This window comes from Vanessa atalanta, chromosome 16, assembly GCF_905147765.1.
Source record: "Vanessa atalanta chromosome 16, ilVanAtal1.2, whole genome shotgun sequence".
Classification (NCBI taxonomy): Eukaryota; Metazoa; Arthropoda; class Insecta; order Lepidoptera; family Nymphalidae; genus Vanessa; species Vanessa atalanta.
In genome coordinates this window covers 6727259-6740665 of record NC_061886.1, presented here as the reverse complement: position 1 = coordinate 6740665, position 13407 = coordinate 6727259, and the positions used below count along the sequence as shown (strand labels likewise).

Here is a 13407-nt window from a genome sequence, read left to right as displayed (position 1 = left end):
AAATAAAAAAAATATTGCCTGTAAAGAGCATGTTTATAAAGTAAAATAAAAAATCCAAGTTTTAAAACAACAAGACTTGGAATGCATCATTAAATAATTTACAATGGTATGTAAGAGTAGCAGCCACTAACAATAATTCACTGGGATTTACTGAAAACAATATTAAAAATGAATATTACAGATATATTCAGTAACCAAAGTAATAAAAATAGTAAATATTAAACCCAAGATTTTTTTAATTATATCAATTACCTGCCAGGCCACATAAATTGTATCTTATCTTATCCTTAACCTCATTGTTAAAGACAATACCTTACATAATATATAATCACACAAGATATTTTTCCTATAATTATTACACCAAAATTATACTATTAAAATGCTATTTATGAAATATTAACTTTTTGTTTACTTAGCTTTTTTCTTTCCTGATTTTACTGTAGATTCAACTTCCTTTGACCAAATAGACCTGTTCAGTGTCTCGCCTAAAGTATAAAGACCAAAGACAAAGCCAAGACTGAACAAGTAGAAGAATATTCTTACAGGCCAATTAAGTACATAGAGAATAGGGTACACCCAACTTCCTGTTTTAAAGTAGATAACATGAATCCAAACTACATAAAAAAGCATAAAGGTAGTTAATACTGACAAACCTATCTTTCTGCGTGGATACATTCTAAATGAAGTTGCCAGTTCGATAATGGTAAATATTACAATATTAGAATGCATTACATGATTTAACCATGTAGGAAAAAATTCGTCCATCATTTTAGGCAAAATAAGTTCCCTGTCAATTGCATATATACCCCAGAATGTGATACCAACAAACATTGACAGTGGAAATGCTAATGCACTAAAGAGTAAATCCTTGAATCGTCTTATTAATGGCTTATTAGATGGTGTGGACTCATTAGATCCCACAATATCATTGATGAGAGCCACAGTAAAGTACAGCGTTTGCAGCATCTGAAATAAATAGCTCATTAGTTCATTTACTTTTTTCATTTATTATTAAATATTTTTAATAATTGAACTAATTTATTTACCGCATTTAAGTAAGTCAAGTATTTAAACTTTCCACCGAACGAGGTCACCGTGGTTGCAGTACTTGGTACTTTAACGTAAGTATAGTCGTAATAACAACCATAAAAGAATTGAAGTGCGCCAACAAGGTGAAACAACATTTTTAACATTTTGGATTTTTACAAATTTAAATTAATATAAGAAATTAAAAACTAATGATAGTTTTTGATAAAATGTTACACTTTCATTCTCGATTGAGAACTAAAAATTCTATAAATCACTTATTAATTAATATTCAATAAATCACAATACTTGATTTAATGGAAAGACCGACAAATATCACACAAATATTTAAAAAAAAATTATTCATTCGGTTCCAAATGACGTTATGTTTTACTATTGCTCAGATTTCAGTCAGACAGTGACTCAAAATTTCAAGTCATAGACCTGCAATCCATAGTGACATTTGATACCAGTGTTTCCAGACGTCATAAATTGTTATTTGATAGTTGTAAGATGGGTCAATAAAAATTGTATTCCTTAAAGTTATTTTAAAAAAGAAGTATTTTTTTAAATCTTTGTAATGATTAATTTTAAAAAAAATCCAGTAATAAAGAAGTACTTAAACCTTATTATTTCTATATAAAATGTTACTGTTCATTTTATCCAGCATTTCTTTTGTCGAAGAAAGATATATTGCAAGGGTCGTTTTATACACGATTTTACGCGTCACGCGTCAGCTAAGCACGTGCTCGTCGTCGTAGTTTTAAAATATTCGAAAAACAAAAAACAAGAGAGGAACTATATAGTCCGTTCACAATTAATTTACCTCTGGCTATTAAGTTGGCTAACTTTTCAAATGCGTTGCTATTAATAGTTTCTAAAAATCCTTTGTATAAAATTAGGAAATTGTGATAGACAAGGGAATATAATGTGGTAGTAGCAGAATTATATGAAGCTGCCCTTCATATAAAATACCTATTTATTTCTGTACCAATGCACCTATACCCTGTATAGTCATAAACATATTATTATAACTATATAATTATTTTTTGGTAATAAATAAAAACTAGTACGGATTGGTCAAAGCTTTTATTTAAAATAAGAATGATCTAAATGGACATCATTAGAAGATAACGAATAATCAGAACTGGTATCAAACTCAGTATCCGAGCCATCGTTTACTTGTATAATATTTTTTTCGATTTCATCGTCTACGTATTCATCTGTTTGGTAAAATTTATCTTTAATATGATGTACATTGTTTTGCCATTCCTCAGAAGTAATTGATTGCGGTCAGATTTACTGTATTTTCTGCAAATTTTTGAAGATGTGGAAGCAGCAATTTCACCTTCTTTAGTAATGGTACTGGTGGTTTTCTCAGACACACCTGAAATTTAAAAAGTCTTAGTTAATAAACCTACAACATTTAATTTACACTTATACATAATTTTCTCCATTAATTTAACGATTTCACTTGTACGCACTTAGAAAATACTTTTACTATATATATATTGTATGCCGTGGATGGAAGATGAATAATAACATGACGCATATTGGTACAAATCTATATAATTGTAATTTTATGTAATAATCATTAATCTTAAATTACAACAAGATTGTTAGAGAATTATTTTTCAACATACGGGAATTGTTTAATAGTAGGTAACATTATTTTACATACCTGTCATGACAGCTACCCATTTAAAACGAAATTACAGGACCTTTACTAGCTTTTTGCTTTTCACAAAATTCACGCACAGCTAGCACGATCATTCTTCCACTACTCTGATTTTTTTGGGATGATTAAATGTCATTAATTACTGAATTTATCATATAACTCGAGGATCTCTGAAGAATTAGACAGTCAGTAATGCCAACTTAACGCGCAGCCTCTTTGATAGATGTCAGAGGTAAAATAACTGTGAACGGACTGTACATACCATACCTGAGGTGACAATTGAGACAGAGATACCTTCTTGGGGGTTCAATTTATATTTCAAATTACCTTACTCGCACAGGGTGTATAACAAAAACTTTAAGTTTATTAATAAACTTTTAGGGTAATTTAAAGTTGGTCCTAGGGGATCATTCTATAGGAGGTGGTATCACTGAGTTGAGAAAAGAAAATGAGAGAAATAAAATAGTTTATAATCCAAGTTGTATTTTATAATTATATTATATGTTAGATATATAATTATATTTTATTTTACAATTATTTTTGAAATAAATTCAACAGACAAACTTTTTCACTCAACATAATGACGTGTAATTAAAAACTAAGTGCATAAATATTACATTACATTACTTAGGTCTTTCTCAGACCCGATATAACAATATTTAAAGTCTCAATTAAAGCCCTGATAGTAAAATGGATGTCTCATGATAACCCCCTCCACATACTTCATCGGTATCATTGTGCCAATTTATTAATAGTGGATGAAAAAATAGTTATTTGCAGTTTTTACCAAGCTATTCAGAAAAAGATTTTTGCCGCCTTTAATACGTAATAACTTGGTAGTAGAGTTTTGTGCAAACCTGTCTGGGGATAGGTACTACCCACTCATCAGTATTCTAACCCCAAACAGCAATTCTTAGTATTGTTGTGTTCCCTTTTGAAAGTAAAGTGAACCAGAGTAACTACACATACAAGGAATATAACATTTTAGTTTCCAAGGATGGCAGCGCATTGGCGATGTAAGGAATGTATAATATTCCTTACATCGCCAAATATGTTGGTGACTGAGGATTGCTAGATATATCAAGTAAATCACGGTTACCCATGAAGCTCGTTTATAAAGAGGAAAATTATTTTATTTACGACAAAATAATATAACCATAAATAAGTTGAAAAAACCAATATTTCCATTTGTAATTAATTTCAAAGACATTATCATATTAAGTATCAAAAAGTTTTACAATACTTTCTAAGTTACATATTATTGCAAGAAATCAAACCTAATAATTATGATTTAATAAATTCATAACATGATTTTTACGTTCAGCATGATTTATATAATATTACGTTCATATATGAACTTCTAAAAATGTTTTATTATACAGTAAATTCCAAACATTGATTAGTGGAAATATATTAAAATATACATATTTAGATGGGAGGTAGCTTTGCGAAAGGCGGTGGCGCTAAGTCTGGTGTGGCAGCGACGAAGGGCGTGCGGCGGGGGCGCGTGTACCGCGGCGCGGCGTGCGGCAGCTCGGGAAGTGCTCCGCGCACCAGGCCACGTAGTGCAGCGTTACGTTGACGTAACTGCAATACGTCTTCGTGAATACGCTCCCGATCTACAATGTATAAATAATTACATCATAATTGTAATATGATTTGATTTGATAAAGATTGCAAATAAAAAATATATTATTTTAAAATAAAATAAGAACAGTAGAATGATTTTTGATCGTCTGTAATTATAAAGTAAAAACTCGGTAGTAGCAGTAGCGTCCTAAAACATTGTACCTACCTTGTAAAATGGTTAAATAGTTATTTAAACCAGAAAGCAACCCATCCCAAAAACGATCTTTTTCTGAAGAAAATAAGTTTTTCCACTGAGACCAATATTGTTCTATTTCTTCCACATTAAGTTTCCGAGATGGAGACCCAAAGTCGGGTGCCTTGACGCTATCCCTTAACAAAAACACGCAACATTTATGAATACTTGAATAATTCATGATGTTTTTAACTACTATTTTGTGCATATATGTGAAAAGAAACAATAAGCGATCAAAATGATATAAGCTAGTGTAAGGTGTGTCTTGTTAAGGTAGTGTCTTTATTTATTTTTTTAGTGTTTGAATGTTTCAAGGCGTTTTTAATTTTATCAATAATTAGTAGATTTTACTTTATCGAGAAAGATTGCCAAAATTCGATTGCGACCGCAATTTTTAAATCGAACGACTCCTTCATTTGGATTGAGTAGCTTACGGAATCAAAATACAGATATGCTCGTTTTTCAACAAGGGTCTTAGAATCAAACTTGTAACTTAAAAAATTATAGACACAGTATTCTCGATTTAAAACTTGTGAAATTGATATTTTTTTTTTTAGCATTAGCAGCCCGTAAATGTCCCACTGCTGGCATAAAGGCCTCCTCTCCCTTTTGAGGAGAAGGTTTGGAGCATATTCCACCACGCTGCTCCAATGCGGGTTGGCGGAATACACATGTGGCAGAATTTCGTTGAAATTAGACACATGCAGGTTTCCTCACGATGTTTTCCTTCACCGCCGAGCACGAGATGAATTATAAACACAAATTAAGCACATGAAATTTCAGTGGTGCCTGCCTGGGTTTGAACCCGAAATCATCGATTAAGATGCACGCGTTCTAACCACTGGGCCATCTCGGCTCTATTTAGTTCAATTATTTTCAAATAATTGAACTAAATAAATAAGTCATTATTAAAAATGATGATGGATGATGAATGAATATGAATAATGTAATATAAACTGTCTTTAAATTGTGTTAGACGTGCAAGAGGATGCATAGACTATGTGACAAATGACTTGTACATTTACTCACAGTATATCGTACAGCTTTCTTTTTTCAGGAGGAACAAATTCCGACATAAATTCGTTCAAAGCTGTTAATACTTGCATCGATTCTATTTCCAAAAAATGTCCAACTGAAATTTTATTTAAAATTAAAATAATCTTGAAAAAATATTTGTAAAAATATTTATTTTGTTTCCTTACGAGGACATAGAAAAGGATTTGGCTTCTTTGGTGAGACGACAGTAGGCTGGGAAGCCACCGTAACTCCTCGGCCGCGTTTTCCTGAAGTGGATCCACCTTCCGATGCATTATCCGAGACAGCCAATGTTACTACCAATAACATATAAATTATAAATATAATATAACTTTTATTTTTATTCTGCTTTTAATTCTGCTGCTAATTATTTCTCTTATTTTCTATCCTATTGTACATTTTTGTATTCCTTATTCTTCAAACACACCGCTTTGAACCTACCGGCTTCGTTTTCTATTTTATGGGAGACTTTAGAAATGTCTCATTTCAAACCTTCGTATCGTTAATAGTAATATATATTACACAATTTAAAACATTAACCGCATAAGAGATGCGTCTTTATATATCTGCTCCCCTTATATACATAATAGGTTAAGAGGTAACACGTACCATTTTTAAAAGTACAACGATAAAAAATCGTCGATTGACAAGCCTTGATTTAGTTACCTAATATACAGATTAAATAATATTTAATCTTAAATCTTTCAGACGTTCTTTCAATGATTCGCGGCAATTCTTCAATATAATATAATTATATATATAATGTATTTAAAGAAACCTTTCGGATCTCCACATTTTTGTATTATTTCATCCGCCTCTGCCATAAGAAGTTGATCAGCTGCAGATAAATCGTGTGGCCTGCAAAAATAGATGATAGAAAATGATCATTCAGAAAATTTTATTTAACTTTCACTTATATAGAGAGTCGTTGCGTATACCTTCAAGAAGTTAATATATACCTAACTAATGTTAAAATATAATAATATTTTTCATAATCTGTATTTATGCCCAAGTTGGTAGTATCCGTACATGTGAAATGCGAAAAACGGACTTGAGGAAATGGTTCCATTATTTACCTGAAACCAACATGCATTGAGCGGGATGTACTTGCAGATATACTTCTGACTACACTCGAACGAATTCTCGTCGATGATCTGTCAGCTAAATAAAAATTATGTGCATAAAATTATCACAAATAAATTAAATCATAGTTTTAGTCTCTATATATCATAAACAATATGTAGAAAAAGAAGTTCGAAATTCAGTTTATGTAGGATGACAATACTTATACATTGCTAATAAAAGTTATATACAACGCATCTTTTGAGTTCCCAAGGATCTAAGTTTATAATCTGAGTATAACCCTGTCCTTCCGTGGGGTTCAAACTTGCTTTATAGCAAATTTCATCAAATTTGTTTAGTGGTTTGGCCGTGAAAAAGGAATAGACAGACAGATAGTAAGAGTTACTATTGCATTTATAATACTTCTATAGATTACTATAAACGTAAGGTTACTTTATTCCCCATCCAACAGCATTAGATTCGATTTGCTAACATAAATAAATCAGTGTCATCGTCAAATAACAGATAAGGCTATACATTTCTTATAGGTACTAGATTATAAGTTACAATTTTAATTATTGTTAATTTCTATTGAAAAAAAACCTAGAATCAACAGTAAAGCAATACAACAGCATTGCATTGTTAAGATAGTATAGTAGGAATAAAATACATAATATTCATTATAATAAATATACACTATAGATAGAACTAGTTATAACTAGTTCTGTCTATAGTGTATAAAAAATAAAAGCTGAGTGATATGCAGAAGGCAAACAAAATCTAAGGTATACTAAAGGATTATACACATACGGTAAACATAATAAGGCAAGGCAAGCTACCAGAGTACTAGTACTACCAGACCCGCGCAGAGAATCAGGTGATTATTTAAATTGAAGTCCCTAATGAGTTAGATACAAGATACGAATAATCTTACCATGCCCTTTGACGCTAATACTGACATGGTGCGATTCCTCTTGAGATGTAACCTTAAAAAAATATTAATTTCTTAAAAAATATTCGTAAATTATTATAAGTTTTTTAAGATTATAAAAAGTTACCGCTAGACTCGAAGGTTCCACCATGTCGGATGTAGCTTCCAAGCCAATACATATTGGACAAAACGCGTAATTTAAGAATATCTTACACAACAGTTCAATATCCTCCTCGGCTTGGATTTCTAAAGCCTACAATGATGCAAATTCAATTAAACACAGATATATAACTTTAGAAGAGGTTTGCACTGAATGTATTTACCATAAAAATTGAATCCAGTGTACATAGATTTCGTGAAGTAAGAGGATATTTTTCAATAAGTTTTAACAAACGATCTTCGACTAGAAATCCAGTATTGTCTGCAATAAGTTGAAGGATGTGACGTACCTACAAAACATCGGTAATAATAATAAGGACGACTCTTTTAAAAATATCACCATAAAATCTTATTTAGGTACATACCAGTCTATCTTTCGCTTCATGAGCGGCTATACTCATCGGATTCTCTTTACCGTCCATCGGATTTGATCCAGATACAGCAGTAGTCGTAACCGGGTCTAGAGACACTATAAAATTGTATGAATAATAGTAACTAATATAAAACATTCTTATCATACGTGTAATCAATCTGTCATTAGAAAGAAACAATTTTTCTTGTTTCTTTCTAATGCAAGCAAGCCCGTCTATAGGATAGGTAGGATAGATCACCTTTTCCACACATACTCTGCAGCCAAACAGCAATTATGTACATTGGTCAACAAAAAAACATATTATGTATGTAACCCGAAAACGTCTGTCTAGTTATATTTAGAACAATAATAAGGATACTATAAATAAAATTAATATGTTCCAAATAAGAGTAGTATTTTTGGAATTTTATTTTATTATAATTTCAGCTCTCATTAATAAAATGAAGCTCGTTATATTGCAATGTATCTTTATATTTTCTTCTGTATTTTGCTTCGGGGTCGTCTCATTGCAATGTCCAATAGTAATCCTTAATAGAAATGTCTTGGTGAAATTGTCATCAAATAAATGTGAACGTATAAAACGTAATTTTAGTTAAAAGAGATACATATTACAGTCTAAAGTCTTAAAACAGCGCCGCAACAATGCTTATATAGTCACTTGAACAGAGATTTCCGAGAAAATTGAAAGACCTATTCATGAGAGATTACCAAATAAATTTTCACTCAGCTTACTAAATATTTTTTTCAAATATGAAAGCCAGTCAAATGGATAGCTTTCACAAAGTTTTAAAATTAACAAAACATGCCAGGGTAATCTTTACACTTTTTTCACATTATTTAAGAACCACATTATTCGGAAGACAGTAAACACAACTACGCTCTTTAAATAATAAGTACTCCAAATATAAAATTAACGCATAAAACGGTAATAAAAACGAAACTTCATTTATAAGAATAAAGCAGCAACACAAAAACACAACCAAATGATGAGAGAACCAGCGTAACTAAACGCACAAGAGACAAATCACCTTGATCTGAATATTTCTTAAGTGCCAATGACTATGGTTGGTCGTGACCACTTCCCACTTACCATCCAGTGGCTCGTTTGTCCGTCCATCTACCTACTTTATATAATAGAATAAACGAACCAAATTTCGACAGAGGGCTCTTCGGCGGTGGGGGCGGTGGTTTCGGTGGCGGCTCGGCGAGTACGTGTGCGTGCAGCGCCGTCTCCGCGCGGCGCACGCGTCCGCACAACGCATTGCATCGTGACACAGACATACGCCAAACCTACAAATTGGCATCGCATGTTTCGAATTGGATTGTTGTATTGTTATAAAAACAACAATCCAATAAAATTTAAATTAAATTAAATTGTCTATTATTTAGACAATTTAAATAAATATTGATAGTATTCACTCTAAATCTGTAATTTTAAAACGCAAATACTTGATCGGAAGAAACCTGGCCTGGCGTGAAATCTGGCCCTTAAAATATTGACTTTATTTCAAACCTAAAAGGTTTCCTAGAATAAATGGTTACGAACCAATAAAAACGCGTTATTGGCAATAGATTTTGTTTATTATTTGTCTTGTAAAATTGGTGTGTTGAAAAAGTTGTTGTTGTAGTGGGCAAACAATTTTACAACGACCGAGGAGACAAGCCATCCAGAGATTAGGGTAACGAGTTGACAAACCGGAGAACTGTCTTACGCAAATCTTGCAACTCTAGGCTACGAGCGAATTTTCGCAGACCCCAGCCGTCTTAGATAGTGACCGCTAACTATCATGCCTTACAGGAATAATAATTTTATAATAAAAGACAATTTTCTTAAACAGATTTCGAAGTATACGATACGAAAAATATCGTTTTCTTTATAAAATTAAATCAAAATAATGATCAAATGACTTGTCATGTACGACCTAATTTAATATTTGCTAAATCAAATTATATATATACTGTAAAAAGATTTAAGCCAACCTGACAAAACTTGTAGTTATTAACGTGAGAGAAATGGTGACACTTCTTTTCCAAATCATCCATAGCCTGCATTAACTTTATAATTTCAGCATCTGCCTTTATTTCTTCCATTGCTCCATCTTCGGCTGCTTTACGAATTTTAGCTCTTAATGTATTAGCAACGTCAGACATTTTGTTGAGCTTTCTCTTTTGTTGAGATCGGACGAAAACGTTTTCCTCTTCCCTTTTTTTCAACACCTTTATAATTGCATCAAATAACCTTGATTTACTACTAATACTATTACTCGATTTATTATTTAATAACATGAAATACACTAACCTGATAGTTGTATCCAATTTTTTCAGTATTAATTATACATGTTGCTTTTAATTTTTCCAACTCCTTCTGCAGTTCTTGAATGAGCGTTTCGAGTTCTATTTTTGCTTCGCGATACTTTGCATGGTGGTCCCACATGATTGCTTCCATCTCTAATTTATGCTCGTCTAACTATATTGAATAAACACAAGTACTATATAATCAAATTTTAACCAAGGTTTAATAAGACTCATTTTAAAATGAACAAAGGCAAGTCAGAAAATTGATATTGCATGGAATATACATAGCATTAAAAATGAAATATATATGCTTTGCAAAAATATTCTTCCATTCCTGGCTAACTAATTAGCGTCTAAATTATATCACGTCTAATAATTGACAGCAAAAATAAAAAATTGAAAAAAAAAACAATACAATTATCAAATGTGTACAATTTCAATAATATTTACATCTATCAATTGTAAGATGTTTTAAAATTAAATACGATTCAAATTTCGATAGCGAATCAATTAATCAAGTAATTTCAAAGCTTATTCAGGATTGACAGGATTTCCCTTACGAATGTAACCGTACCACACATTGGGTAAAAAATAACGTCACCTTTGTTGACGATTGTCATGAATTAAGAACTGGTACCTGCTCAAATTTATATTCCATATAAGCAACTTCTTCTTTATCCCGTTGTTTATACAAGGCCTCCCACCGCTTATTATTATGGTCTACCATAATCTCGCGTTCGATATTAATGGCTTGCTCGATTAAAAACAATTGTTTTTCATAAGCTCGTTGCATTATAGTAAGTTGCTTCTCTATTCTGTCAGAAAGTTCCTTTATATCTTTATCCTGAAAATAAATGTAAAATAGCATATGTGAAACATAAATCGTTTAATTGACAAATAAAATGATAGCGACTATTAGATATTTTATTTCAATTGATTAACCTGTTTATCTAAATCTTCATAATAAGCATTGTCCATTTTCTTAAGGTCTTGTTTAAGTTCATCGATTAATTTATCTTTCTGTTTTAATAAAACATCGCATTTATGCTTTTGCTCCTTTATTGCTGCATCAATATCTAAAGGATCTTTTATTGAAAGCATAAAGTCCCAATTTGCAGAAATGGCATCATACTGGATTTGACTGTCAGAGGCTTCAGCTTCCATTTTCGCCATCGAATCTGATCATTTTAAAATTTAAATATCAATGTGTTACATGAAAAATAATAGAATATAATTATGTATATTTTAAATATAAAATATACGCAGTATAATGTAATGTCGGTGAATAAGCCTAGTGAATAAAATTTTTTATTTTTTTTATTTTCTGCCTAATGGTACCTAAGTAGTTTAAGGAATATATCATACTGGTAAATAACAGTAAAATTGTCTATATATAAATCTTATTACTTCTTAGGTCATATCTTAGCCCATATAATATTTTATAAAACGCCAGGCTATATTAGAGTGGGATCATATGTCGGGGGTCTCTCTAATAATAATCAGCATATAGTATAAATAGATATAATATATAAAACTCAAGAACTCAATAGTGATATATATAAGTGGTTTCCAGCGCTTATAAAGATTGGTACAGTAAGAATTATTAACAATTCCCTACATTTGTAAACTCGCCACCAAACATAGGAACTAAGTTATGTCTGTAATTACACTGCATCTACAAACAGGATGACAATAATACGTTTAATGTTATCGATAAACATTAAACGTATTATTGTGATTAAGTGAAATTAAGAAACTAAATCAAATAAAATTGCAGTACCTACCCCGCATCTTATCCGAAAATAATGCACGTCGGATGACTTCACGTTCGTCAGTGGTCACTTTAACATTGGTTACTTTAGCTGCGCCATCTAAAGCTAGACGTTGAAGTTCTTCTGCAGCAGAGGTCGTCGCTTGCTCTATGTGACCTGGTTCTTCTTCTTTAAATATTTCTTCTAAAGGCTGCTCCGCTCTATAAGACATCAGAAAAAAGGCTAAGAATGCAATATCAATAGAAAACTTTACTAGGTATGTATTTATCTAACTTTACAAACTTAAACTATGTTATAATTACAAAAAATCGTAGACAAACTATCCGTTTCTACAGGTAGGCTTTTTGTAAATAATAATAATCGATTCGACAAAATAAAAGAAATTGAAGAAATTACATGTGTAATTAAAATTTTTGATCATCAATTTCAATACATTAGATATTAATAATGTATTGAAAAATATGGTCGAAATGTTTAGTTCCCTCTGACTACTCCAGAAGACTTCTACAATATTGCTAATCTTTATATATTAAATACCTCTTAAGTGCTTCTTGTCTTCGTTTGATACGTAAAGCCCTTCCCGCTTTCCGCTCATTTGGGTCCTCTGAAGTAACTTGAGGTTCTTTCGGTGCAAGAACGTCTTCTTCATCTTCATCACGTCCACCATACTTGCCGTTCATAGTGTACAAATATATTAAAACAGATTAATCTGAATATATTCACATCAATATGACATCAATTGAATAAATCTTCTAACATAAACACAATTTGTTGCTATAGTAACACATTTTCCATTGTTATTTGAAATACTCTTTGGTAATACATTATTTTGTATCTAAAGTTCTACGCATATAATAGTATTATTTTTTTGATATCCTTCTTAATTTCAGCCTTCTTAGTGGAGACTAGCCAAATGCGCTGCAAATATTGACAATTTCGAGTGTATTACATTCTCGTAATAATTTCTTAAAAGAATGTCCTTATTTTCGAGACATCTTTTTTTTTAAATGTAGTAACTAAACTAATATTATAACGGAATATAAAATACACCACTCAATTATCATCTTTTTACTAACGACCACAAATATTCTCATTGTCTTAACTGGTTGTTACTCGTATAGTAATTTTTTTACTGAACCATAAAACATGTCTTAATCATAAATCAATTAAAATGTAATAACTGAACAATTAAGTAAATATTTTGAAAAATATTTTTTTTATTTCCATTTTACCGCCATTGGCTAAATGAACCAA

At 31.2% G+C, this 13407-nt stretch overlaps 2 protein-coding genes across 2 annotated transcripts; both read right to left on the bottom strand.

Moving 5' to 3' along the window:
- Positions 1-145: 145 nt before the first annotated feature.
- Positions 146-1438, bottom strand: LOC125069768 (androgen-induced gene 1 protein-like). Its single transcript, XM_047679338.1, has 2 exons — positions 1047-1438; positions 146-966 (listed from the first exon to the last, which is right to left on the bottom strand). Exons 1-2 carry the CDS (start codon positions 1191-1193, stop codon positions 409-411), a joined length of 705 nt encoding a protein of 234 aa, XP_047535294.1. The 5' UTR covers positions 1194-1438; the 3' UTR covers positions 146-408.
- A 2665-nt stretch (positions 1439-4103) lies between these two features.
- Positions 4104-12833, bottom strand: LOC125069974 (dynein regulatory complex protein 1). The gene is given in 17 exon segments (XM_047679618.1): positions 4104-4323; positions 4500-4663; positions 5556-5658; positions 5729-5857; positions 6340-6419; positions 6638-6722; positions 7558-7609; positions 7682-7807; positions 7878-8003; positions 8079-8104; positions 9166-9376; positions 10067-10303; positions 10386-10553; positions 11019-11225; positions 11324-11559; positions 12166-12353; positions 12691-12833. Coding segments are annotated over 17 exon segments (2472 nt in total). The 3' UTR covers positions 4104-4132.
- Between the last annotated feature and the right edge of the window lie 574 nt (positions 12834-13407).